Source organism: Parasteatoda tepidariorum, chromosome 2 (genome assembly GCF_982258835.1).
Source record: "Parasteatoda tepidariorum strain Cologne lab strain chromosome 2, Ptep-v5.0, whole genome shotgun sequence".
NCBI lineage: Eukaryota > Metazoa > Arthropoda > Arachnida > Araneae > Theridiidae > Parasteatoda > Parasteatoda tepidariorum.
Window position 1 is genome coordinate 96,714,282 of NC_141756.1, and position 12,539 is coordinate 96,726,820.

The 12,539-nt window shown below is 31.0% G+C and overlaps 1 protein-coding gene across 1 annotated transcript in view; it reads right to left on the reverse strand.

The window, feature by feature from the left end:
* The window catches only part of LOC107441727 (sodium- and chloride-dependent GABA transporter 2), a 58,431-nt gene that overhangs the window by 19,217 nt on the left and 26,675 nt on the right, over positions 1–12,539 (reverse strand). The window contains exons 4-6 of the mRNA XM_043052055.3: positions 11,823–12,051; positions 3,756–3,888; positions 1,369–1,503 (exon numbers count right to left, since the gene is read on the reverse strand). Of these exons, the coding sequence (XP_042907989.2) occupies positions 1,369–1,503; positions 3,756–3,888; positions 11,823–12,051 (497 nt within the window). The remainder of the gene's footprint in view (positions 1–1,368; positions 1,504–3,755; positions 3,889–11,822; positions 12,052–12,539) is intronic.

A 12,539-nucleotide genomic window follows, 5' to 3' on the forward strand; every position in this document is an offset into this window, starting at 1 on the left:
CACTGGTTGCACCGTAACATATTCAGCTTTTGCCCCGTTTGATCTATTTCAAACTAATTTCGCTTCGACCACCGGCCCCACTCTTCATCTTTTGAGTTTTAATAGTATTTTATTGTTTTAGTAGTCTGTTTAATTTTTAGTTTAGTATCACATATCAAAATTTAAAGAATTTTCATACTCGCTCCGACCATCGGGCCGTTATTTTGCTTCGCGTTCTTTTAGGTTCCTCTAATATCTGAGGCTTATCTAACTAATTATGATACCAATCAATCAAATTAACGTTTTTTATACTCGCTCCGACCTCCGGACCCACTTTCTATTTTCTTGTTTTTACAGCTTTAACAAATATTAGTTGCCTGTACTCAATATATTTTGTTCCTAATCAGCATAACCAATATTTTCCCCACTCGTTCCGTCCACAGGACCCATTTCCTAGCGGTTAGTACTAACTGTTTGAAATTTATTTGAATAAGAACCGCATACAAGAAGGATTCTGCAAGTAAAACAGGAGAAGTTTATCAAAGAAATTTAAAAAAAAGCTTTTTGGATATATATTTATTCTACAATTATTAAGTTTTGCATTTTTAATATCCATTGCGAAAGATTCTTGTAAGTAATTATTTTTTGACGTATGGTAAAATATCAACGAGAAATGTTGCCATAGCTGTATGGCAAAGGTATACCATAACCTATGGAAAAATATTTCTTCATAAACTGTAGCACATCTTAGTTTTATGGCGAAAATTTGCCATATAAAAAAATGTCATAGGATATTCCTATGGGGTTTTGCCTATGGCAAAATTTTGCCATACACTTTTGCCATACACTTATGGCAAAACTTTGCCATAAAAAAATGCCATTGGATACTCCTATGGGGTTTTGCCTATGGCAAAATTTTGCCATTCAAAAAAATGCCATAGAATATTCCTATGGGGTTTCGCCTATGGCAAAAATTTGCCATACATGTATGGCAAAATTCTGCCATACGTGTATGGCAAAATTTTTGCCATAGGCAAAACCCCATAGGAATATCCTATGGCATTTTTTTATGGCAAACCTATGGCAAATTTTCCTAAGGGAAATATTTGCTTACGTTATTAACGCATGCGTAATGAGAGATAATGTCTGCGTTGGACCGACTGCTCACGCTGAGCTAACAAAAAAGTATTTTTTTGGCGTTAGCTCTACGTCAACTTTTTGCTAACGACCAGATAAGGCGCTAGTTCTAAGAAACCAAGCCTTGAGCTAACAAACCAGCATTTTGTTGGCGTCAGCGTGACGTTGACGTCCCGCTGACGCCCAGATAAGGCGCTTGTCCTAAGAAACCAGACCTTTAGAAAAAAAATTATTACAGAAGTTGTAAATTACCTTTGTTTCAGTCAGTTTATCCCAGTTAGGTGTGACGAGGTAGAGAATCCCATTGGTTGCGCCATCTAATGTCACCCCTCGGATCAAGAGAATGGTTAAAATCACGTATGGAAAAAGTGCCGTCACATAGATGATCTGAAAATAGCCATATTATTTTGTTTAAAACGGCCATCATTCATTAAACATTAATAACTAAAAATTAAAGAGGGGAAAAAAATTATCTTTTCGACAATAACTTTTAAAAGCCTCCTTAAAACTAAAATTAAATAAAGTTTAACAATTAATAAACAATTAGAGAGATTCAGGCGTTCACCTATTGGACTCAAAGAAAAAAATAAAAATGTAAAAATTATACAAATTTTGATCTAATGATCGGATGCTAGAAATTGATCTTTATAGCTAGAGGGGGCCGCGGTGGCTTAGAAAAAAATGAGAGAGATTAAGACATTCACGTATGGACGCAAAATAAATAAATAAATAAACAAGTAAATAAATAATTTGTAACAACTTTTGATCTAATTATCGATTTCTAGGATTTGATCTTTATTGCTCGAGGTGACTGAAGAAAAAATTAGAGAGATTCAAGGGTTCACGTATTGGACGCAAGAAAAAACATTTATTTAAAACATTTATTTTTCAATTATTTAAAATTTATTACAACTTTCGATCTAATGCTCGAATACTAGGATTTGATCTTTATAGCTCGAGGGAGCCTCTGTGGCTCAGGGAAAGAGCGTCCTTTCAATGAGGTGACAGAGATTCGAATTGCAGCAGAGGCTGGTTGGTACAAATTTTGACTCACACCGACCACAGTACTGACATAAAATATACTCAGCTGTAGACGAATCAAAGGATCATGCGTTAGAATCCCCTTGCCGTCGAGCTAACAGTGGGAGGTTGATAATATCATATCAAAAAAATATAATATATAAAATATTCTCCCCCTATATTTTTGGTAAAAAAAATTTTTAAGTATTTTTTACATTTTTTTAACACTAAACTTGTCTTACTTAGTGCACTAATTGCTTCACTGAGCATAGTTTGAGAAATTCTGCTTTAAAGCACTTACAATAAAAAAAAATCACTAGAAAACACTAAGTTCTGTCATACTTGCGACATTACAGAGAACACATATCATAATATGTAGCACAATGGATCATAAGAAGTGGTTTTCAAAGTATTTGCATCGAGAAATGTAGGGTTGAAAACATTCTGAAGATGCAACACAAGCAAAATAAAGGTCAAAGGAAGAAAAAATCAAAGTGGGTGACACAGATCAAAGTTCGCAACGCACGCTTTTTCGCTGATATAAATACAGGGAAACCAAAAATAACAGAAGGTGTTTGAAGTTTTGTTACAAAAAAAAACTATTTCATTAAAATATACTAAATATCACAGATCAAAACACAAGATCTGAAAATACAACTATAAATTTTAGGTAACGGGAGAAAAAAATAAGTTTCTTGTATTTAGACATCTTAATTTTTTAAAATAAGCAAATAAACTAACAAAATATTATTCAAAAAGTATTATTATTATTATTTTAAATTTACAAAATATTATTTTCAGAAAAAATTTGCAGAAAAATTTGCATTAATATAAAGCAAAAAAAAAAAAAAAAAAAAAAAAAAAAAAAAAAAAAGGAAAAATGGTTCGAACGTGGAATTAATGTAGGACCCGACCTAATAGTTCAGGCTGAACCAAAAAGAAAAAAAAATGTTCTTACGTGGAAGCACCGTATGACTTGGCCTAATAGTTCAGGCTAGACGAAAAAGGAGACAAAATGGTTCGAACGTAGAAGTAACGTACGACCCGAACTAATAGCTCAGGTTGAACCAAAAAGAAAAGAATAAAGTGGTTCTAACGCTGATGCACCGTATGTCTCGACCAAATAGTTCAGGATAGATGAAAAAAGAAACAAAATGGTTCTAAAGCAGAAGTAACGTATGACGCGATCTAATAGTTCATGTTGAACCAAGAAGAAAGAAGAAAAAAAATGGTTCCTACGCTGTAGCACCGTGTGTCTCGACCTAATAGTTCAGTTTGAACAAGAAAAGAAAAAAAAATAGTTCTAACGTAGAAATAATGTATGACTCAACTTAATAGTTCAGTTTGAACCAAAAGGAGAAAAAAAATGTTCTAACGAGGAAACAACGTATGACTCAATCTAATATTTCAGACTAAACCAAGAGCAACAAAAAAAGTTCTAACATGGATTTAAAGTATGACTCGATTTCATAGTTCAGGTTGAACAATAATAACAATATCATCATGTGTGCTAACGGGGTGCTAACTCGGTAATATGGTTCTTCTGCCTGATGTCTAATTCATATTATATAAGAAGCAAATTTTGTTCGATGCCTCAAGTTTATCATATCTGTTCTTACTTTTCCACTCTGATGAAGTCCTTTCCATATGATGAAATAGGTGAATACCCATGCAGCGAACAGGTACAGAGCTAATTCCCAACGAAGACTGCCCATGTCATGGATTCCATCGGTGATTCCCAGCACATATCGCCTGAGAAATATATGAGATTTAAAGCATTACAAACAAGATACATCATATAATTGTTTTTCTTTAGTATCATTTACTTCTTTTAAAATTAACAATGTTTCTGTGACTTAATGCAAGAGCAACTAATGTCAAAATTTAAAATTTCAGAGACCAGTTTTAATTTTTTTCATAATTTATTTTTATTTAATTTAATTTATTTACATAATTATTTTTTGAGGGAGAAAAAAAGCAATAATCTTTTTCTGTTCATTGAATGCACTGATTTGATGAACACGGTTTTGTTCGTTGCTTTGAAATTCTAGGCTTTGTTTGTTGGGATGGGTTTTATTTTTTTTTAAACAGTTCTATAAACTTTTCTTCAGGTATTGATATTAATTATTCTTGCGTGAAGATGAAATGCAAATATTACAGACACTAAAAATTTTATTTCTCAGCTATATTTTTTTAAGAATCATGCACAATTATATTTAAGTTAAACCAAACTATTTCACAAATTTATTTTGGTACTTGGGATTATCCCGTCGACCATTTTCGCCAAACCCGATATTATCGCCAAAAGATAGCTTCTTACCGCAAATTTTATCACTTTGTTTTATCATTTTTTATTTTGTTTTATCAAGTTTTATAATTATTTTACTTTGATTTGATTCTTTTTATTACAATTTTTTATTAAGTATTTCAACATTCAAAACTTTTATTATTATTATTATTTTATTATTATTATTTTATTATTACTATTTTATTATTATTATTATTTAATTATTATTATTTTTTTATTATTATTTTATTATTATTATTGTTTTTTTATTATTATTATTTTATTATTATTTTTTCATCATTATTATTTTATTATTATTATTTTATTATTATTATTTTATTAATATTATTATTTGATAAATTTAATGTGTTTAGAATGTATATTTTGGAAATTGCTTTTCATTATGATGGCGCCAAAGAATTTGCACATTTTCGCTAATGTTGACAGGTCGGCAGGATAATCTCAAAGTATACCTATATTTTTTTCACATTTTCGGGAATGATTGTTTTTAATCATGTCACTCTTTTCTTATAATTTTTTTAACCGCTTGTCGTTTAGATTAAAAACTTTCAATAGGTCGAAGATATTGGCTATTCACTCAGGTCGGCGGAACGTATATAAAAAGGTTATTTTCAATTGGAATCCTAAGAAGCAGGTGTGTTATTGAGAATCAGTGAATTTTATGGCACTATTAAAGCTATTTATTCATCGTATATCTTAGCCATTTGGATGTGTGCCATTTTTAAAAACAAACACGACACCCTTTCCTTGTTTATTTGGCTCATTTAAAAACAAAACGATCTTGCCTTCTGGTATTTAGTCTTTAAGGGATTATCAGTACCGTTTTTACGCATGGGCATAACCGGGCAGTGCCCGGGGGGCCCCAGACAGTCAGAGGGCCCTTGAGAATCCTACTTTCGAAAAATTGTACATAATTTGTTCTAAAAAAAGAAATACATTGCCTTAAAAATTGTAAAAGAAATTTATTCCATATGGAATAAATCCAATGAATGAAATATATTCTATTAAATAAATCTATTCAAATGAATGTATGATTATTTTTATAATGCAATTATTATATTATGTAAGTTCAATACCAATAAATTAGATAAGTATTAAAGCAAAATAAAATTATTTTATGTCTCATGGTTTTAAGTCCATTAGTTTAATGCAGAGTTGGCTGGTTTAAACCAACGTGGTTTAAGCCATAGATATAAACCAAACGTTTCTTTTTCTTAAAAAAATCTGTTAAGTAATAAATTTTTATTTTATTATTCGTATGAATGCTTTTAAATTGACAAAATAAAGTTTTTGCACGTATTTTTTTTTTTTTTTTTAAATTTTGAATCTGCCTTACTTTAAATAAACATAAATATTTCATTTTTAAATTTTTACATATCTAAGCTTTCCGGAAAAAATATCTCTATAGAAAAAATTAATGTGAGAAAGTTTTAGGTTAGCTCATGCCTCCAAAACTGCTTCACCAATGCTAAAAATACAATAAAAGTTCACAAAGTTCGGTTAAAATAGTTTATTAAAATTTTACATTTTGCCCAGATATACCTTTAATAAATTTAAATATTTTAAATAGCTTTTATGATTTTGAAAATTATTTAAATTTTAGGTATTAAAGATAATGGTTATTATGGAAGATATAATGGCATTATAAATGGTTATAGAATAGAACAGTGTTTCCCAAAGTGTGGTACGCGTACCCCTAGGGGTACGGGAACAGTTTAGCGGGGGTACGCGTTCTTATGCGAAATATCGTGCAACAAACGAAAATTTCAAAAAATTTTATTTAAAAATAAAGCTAGCCATGAAAATTTATGGTTACTTATTTTTCTATTGGGTATTTTTTGCAGAGTTAACAGTTAATAATTAGTGGTACCAACAGCCAGTTGTGATTTTTAATTTTTGTGCAATTATTTTATAGTAAAAAATGCATTCATTTTTTTATTAGTGGTACGCAGCGTTACGAAAAATTTAGAAAGGGTACACAAAAGCCATAAGTTTGGGAAACACTGGAATAGAAGATAATAATGGTTATGCTTTTTAAAAATATATATATCTTAAAAATGATTAACTTAGTGTGTGTGAATATTTGGTAGCTTTTAAACAGTTTGGCATGTTAAAGGAGCCGAAACATTTTTGTGACCCGGAGCGGAGCCCTGCCTGACGTTAAGACGGAACTAGGGATTATACTTGCCTGTAAATATTGAAAAAAAAAATTTTAATTTCGTCATTTGATTTCATCATTATTGGGCCAAAGTTTCAAGTTTATTAGAAGAAAATGAACGAAGCCTAGATTAGTATTTTTTAATGAGAGTGATAAAAAAATATTGTCTCGAATGCATGTTTTTTAAGTCGGTGAAAAAAATACATTCCCTTCAATATATTTTATTTAAATAATTTTAGTTTCTTTATGTTCAGCAATGTTTTTTTATTATTATTTAGGCTTTCTTTTTCGATTTAAATTCAATTTGTCACAACTGATCAAGAACAATTTTTTAGAATGAAAAATTGTTGCCAAATATTTGTTTTTCGTCATTTTATGAATAATTGTTTTTTCCGTAATCGAAAGATTGAGCACTGTTTTTACTATCGTTATTAATAAAATACAGCTGCAATTATTGATTTTAGATAATATTTCTGTCAATGCAAAACACAATTTTATAACACCTTTGCTTAGCGGATTACCAAAACTATTAAAGAAGTAATATCGTATATTCTAAAAATGGCCGACGATCAAAAAATCAAGTAAAGGGGAAAAACTGAAAGGAAAATAAATGTTTTGCATTCTGCTCTGGAAACCAGATTTTTGAACAGGTTTTAAAATTAGTTGCATAGTTATTCAACAGATGATGCTGCTAACTAAGGAAAAACAATCAAACAGTATTTTCAAAATGGATTATGATTCGCAGCAACAGCGTGCTATAGCTTCTGTTAGAATAGTCTGGCAAACAGCAGAAACCATCGCTCAAAACCTTTTTTAGTCAGCAGCGCTATCAGTTGACAAATTTCGTTATTAATTTTGGAACTTGAGAAAAAGAAAACATTAGTTTCCCGGAAAGCGGCTAACCGATAATTTCTATCTGTTTCCGGTTTTTATTTACTTAATTTTTCAAACCGTTGGCCATTTTTGGAACACTTATTAAAAGATTTAGAAAAAACGAATAATTGCTTATCTTAAAGAACATTAAATAATCTATAAATCAGTACAAATATTATAACTACTCTCATGAATGGCATCACTTATTGATTTTTAAGATTAAAAAAAATAGAAAGATATCAAATCTCATTCATTGACCTTTCTTAAAACGGATTGAGTAACGATTTAATTGCATACGACTTTTAGATTTAAAAAAATCGTCATCAACTATTTATAAATTATTTTTTAAAGAAAACGTTTTTCATTCAAGAGATTTATTTTTAGATCGTCTGCATAATCATCGCAGAGCGTTATCTGAAAGCAGAAGGTTCAATTTCGTTGATATAAATTTATTGACATGTTTTGAAACTGGCCTTATTGAAGACCTTCTCCTTGACAATCAACTCATTTCACCCAGAGAGGCACGTTGCCAGATTCTAATTCACTTATTCATTTAACTTACCTTGTGCAACTACCTTTTCTGTCCACTTTTTACTCCTTTCTTTATTTATTTCTATCTGTATTCTTGCCAAATGAATAAATACATTTATTTTAATTTGAAGAAAAAAAATTATATCTTTGGATGACATTGAGTGACGGTGCCAATACGGTTAAGGTGCACAATGTCAGTACCAAGCCGCGAAAGTTGAGCAACACTACGTCTGCAGTGCCTTATACCCTTTTGATAAGGTAATGACTTCTAAGAGTCTAGAACTTTCGACATGACTTACTTTCAGTTTTTTTATAAACTGTTGTAAATTGAAGGGTAGTGAATTTAACTTGCACCTCGTTTTAAAGTTGGCAATAAGGAAATTAAGATTGTGGCTTGCCTTATTCCGCAATCGGCAAAATCTATAAAATTTAAAATATTTGAGACACTCTAGGAATTCTAATTTGTAGCCAAAAGATTTGTTTCTCGATTGCTTGTTTGGAACTTTCTCCCATTGTAAAAATTTTAAAAGATCTGTCACTTAGTTTCACCATTCCATGCTATGCCCGAATTTTAAATATTAAGCGAAATGAATTAATGTTGTAGAGATATTTAAGATTAATTTAGACTGAAATAAAACCTTTCCTAGACAAATCTCAATTTTTTCCCCAAAAAAATTTACTTAATCATCTACTAAGATATTCGATTGCGTTGCGAGTTGACTCATTCCAATTATCGGCATACTTGAGAATTTTGCAGTTCGACGTATACACCAGAATTTACAACTTAATATATTTTTAGAAAAATCAGTACGATTTATTTTTAATCTTAATAGTGTTCAGTTGTTGCAACCTTAATCAAGTCAACTCAGCGTATAGTAAAATGTAAGACAGAGTACCATATTTATGTTGCTCTGAATGACGGAAATTGGTGGCTGTTGACTTTCACCGGTGAATGTTGACAATCACATAGTCGCTTTCGTAAATGTCCGAAATATATACTAGATCTAGTTAAGTGCCATTGCCTGGTATGCTCTATATCAGGGGTTTCCAACTGGCGACCCGGGGGCCGCATCTGGCCCACGAAACCTTTTTTGTGGCCCGCGTACTAAAATATATTAGTTGTCATTTTTTTACGGACAATTTTTGCAAAAAATCTATATGGGTTTAAAATACTTTTCTCGTTAATAAAAACCTAATTTCTTCGTTTCTTTGAAATTCAACATACCAACGGTGCAAAGAAATTTATTTTTCAGGTTTTGCATCCAAGAAAATATTTATTCAAATACAAAAATAATCGTGTATGTTGCTCCTTCTTATTAAATTTTTTTTTTTTTTTTTTTTTTTTTTTTTTTTTTTTTTTTTTTGTATTTTGTTAATATAACTTAGCATGTGCGTATCAGAAATTTTCTCGAAGAAATTCTCCTACTTAACTTTTTGAAACCACTCATTTTGGACTAAAATATTTTCACACACATTTGTAAATTTTAAATTTAAATATCTATTCTCCGGTGGTTGCAGCAGACAAACCTCAATTTTCTCATTAAATATTTTGTGTGCTACTATGTAAGTTTTAATACCTTAACAATTAGATATCTGTTGCACATTAATTGTTTAATGCATGGTGCACATTAAGTTATTGTAGCCCGAATTTTTATTATTTATTTAATATTTTCAAAAATATTATTAATAACAAATAAATATTTTCAAAAATCCACTTCTTATTTTAATTTGTAATTCAATACTTTTGTTTCGTACAACTTGGGGAAACTCTGACAGTAATATTTAATGTTCCTTCAAACATAAAAGAGTCCTACAAAAAATTTTGATAAAGTTGCGGCCCGCCATATGATTTGTGCTTTTAATTGGGGCCCCCGGCCTCATGCAAGTTGGAAACCCCTGCTCTACATCAATGTTTTTAAGGTCAAGCGTCACTGCCCAGTATGCATTTACTCCGCACACTGATGTTTCTCCTAATCTATCCTCAGAAGACTTTAATATATCAAATAAATATTATAATATCAGCAAATAAATTAATATCAAATAGGATATAACAAATATTTCTGACATTCACCTAAGCGACTATGTGATTGTTGGCATTCATCGATGAAAGTCGACATTATCTTGATTTCTGACATTCACGGTAACATATACACTATTATCAGATCCTGACTTATGTAAACGCATTAAATATGCTTTTATCAGACCCTGACAAAAGCAAAGTTGGTAATCAGGCTCTAACATATGCCTAAGTAGATAGACAGGGTAAAATTTAATCAGGCCCTGACTTACGTTTACGTAGGCACAAAAGGTACACAATAACCATGCCCTGACTTACGCCCTACGTAGTACAAACAAAGAGCACAGCAACTATGCCGTAACAAAGGCTTACGTAGCGCAGAAAAGGTATAGGGCAGGGATGGCGAACCAATGGCACGAGTGCCATTTATGGCATGCGACACAATATTCTGGGCACGCCACCGATTACAAGTTCACTATGAAGTATATTAACAATTAAATTAAAAGTCATAAAAAATAAGCAATTATTAACAAAAAAATTTACAATTAATGCCAAAAAAACAACTATAAAAAACGAGCTAACAATAACAAGCAAAAAAATAAATTAACAGTCCTGTTTAACACGTTCACGCCGGGGTGACCCGCCGGTGGGTCACGCTAGATTGTCTCATCTTGGCAGCGCACCGGAGTAAAAACTGGTAACAATAAATTTCATTTTTTAGTTTTTTTCCGGGAATAATAAAAATCCATAACTACCAATTATTTTTAACGGATGCAATTTTTATATTGAATTGGTTCTTCGCCGTGATAAATTTCCTTACAGTGAATTGTTATTGTTGAGAATAGATTAATTCCTCCCGAATGTTATCTAATATTGAAATAGTTCTTCTACCAGTATTTTCTCTTTTCCCGGCACGAACGTGTTAAACTAACATTTTACAACCTTAATATAAGTTATTTGTCATCTAATCTGCAATAGCAGAAGTCACACTAATGTTACTTTAAGTTGAATTATGCGTATGACTGAGACATTGCAAAATGTTTTTTTTTTTTTTTTTTTTTCATAGTAAGAGTTTTGAGTTGATAGTATTTAGTATTATTATTTTCTCAATAATCACGAAGTCAAATTTATTTGACGGCACGTCTATGACCTCATTAAACAATTTTTTAAAAAAATGGCACGTTGGTGCATATAGGTTCGCCACCCCTGGTATAGGGTAAACAGGGCCTGGCTTGCGCCTATGTAGACACACAGGAAATGCATATACACAAACGCAACGAATTTTCCTAAATTTTAGTGAATAGCTCAGAAAATCTAAATTGACCTATATATATATATATATATATATATTATAACAAACTACCATTCAAATAAAGTGCGGCTTTCAGGAGAACTCCTCCAGACCAGGCATTAGTCTGGCTTCGTGGCGGATACCATGGTTACGAGGAAAATTTACTTCGAATAGGAGTGTTTGGTGAATAGTTTTGTCTTGATCTTCGACACCAATCGACCGATCGAAACCAATCGACACCTTCATTATTCCGTGACACTCCCATTAGAAATGTGCTCTCGCTTGTTACCATAGCAGCAGACAGCCCTAGACTTTTAGTCTGGAGGAGTTCTCCTCAAAGCAGCACACTATTGGAAAATTAATATTATTACTGTAAAAGACGTTTATAAATAAAGTATAAAAATAAATGGAAAAAAAATAAGAATTAGACTGGTTAACAAAAATACTTTGTCTGTTATTAATGTTCAGAGTATTTATTCTTAGGGGTTATTAGAAATAAAATACTTACTCCCAGAACTCAACAACGGGCGACGTATCTTTCACAGAAGCAGTAACGTTTAGTAAAGTGGCGTTCATCTTGAGATTGACGCAATTCTCAGTGTTCCAGTGACCATCACATCTAGCCCAGGGCAGTTGAGAGGTGAAAGATGACTTCAGATAAAGAAGAATCCACGCGACAATAACTATAAAGTATATATTGTACAGAGCGACGATCATCATCGAAGCATAACCCACTCCTATGAACAAACGAGAAAAAAATTACAGCAATGGTTTTCAAAAAGGAATCCCATTTCGTTTAATTTTTTTTTTTTTTTTTGCATAGTTACGAACATGAAGGAAAAAATTCATAATCGATAAACATTTTATACAAACAATGTTCAATTTGTAAAATATTCCCCTCACTAGAAATTTTTATTTTGATAACCGTTAAATACAAAATGTATATTATACTTAAGTATTTATTTACTACAAATTTAATCTTGTGGCTTGCTAATGACATTAAATGGTCCTTTTTTATCATTCTTTCAAGCATGACTTAAAACGTTATAATTTTAATGAATACTTATCGTGAACTAAATGTTAAGTTCTTATAGTCAATATTCATCTAATAAGTTCTTATAGGCAATATTCATCTAGTAAATTCTTATAGGCAATATTCATTTAATAAATTCATATAGGGAATATTAATCTAATAAATTCTTATAAGAAATAATCATCTAATGAA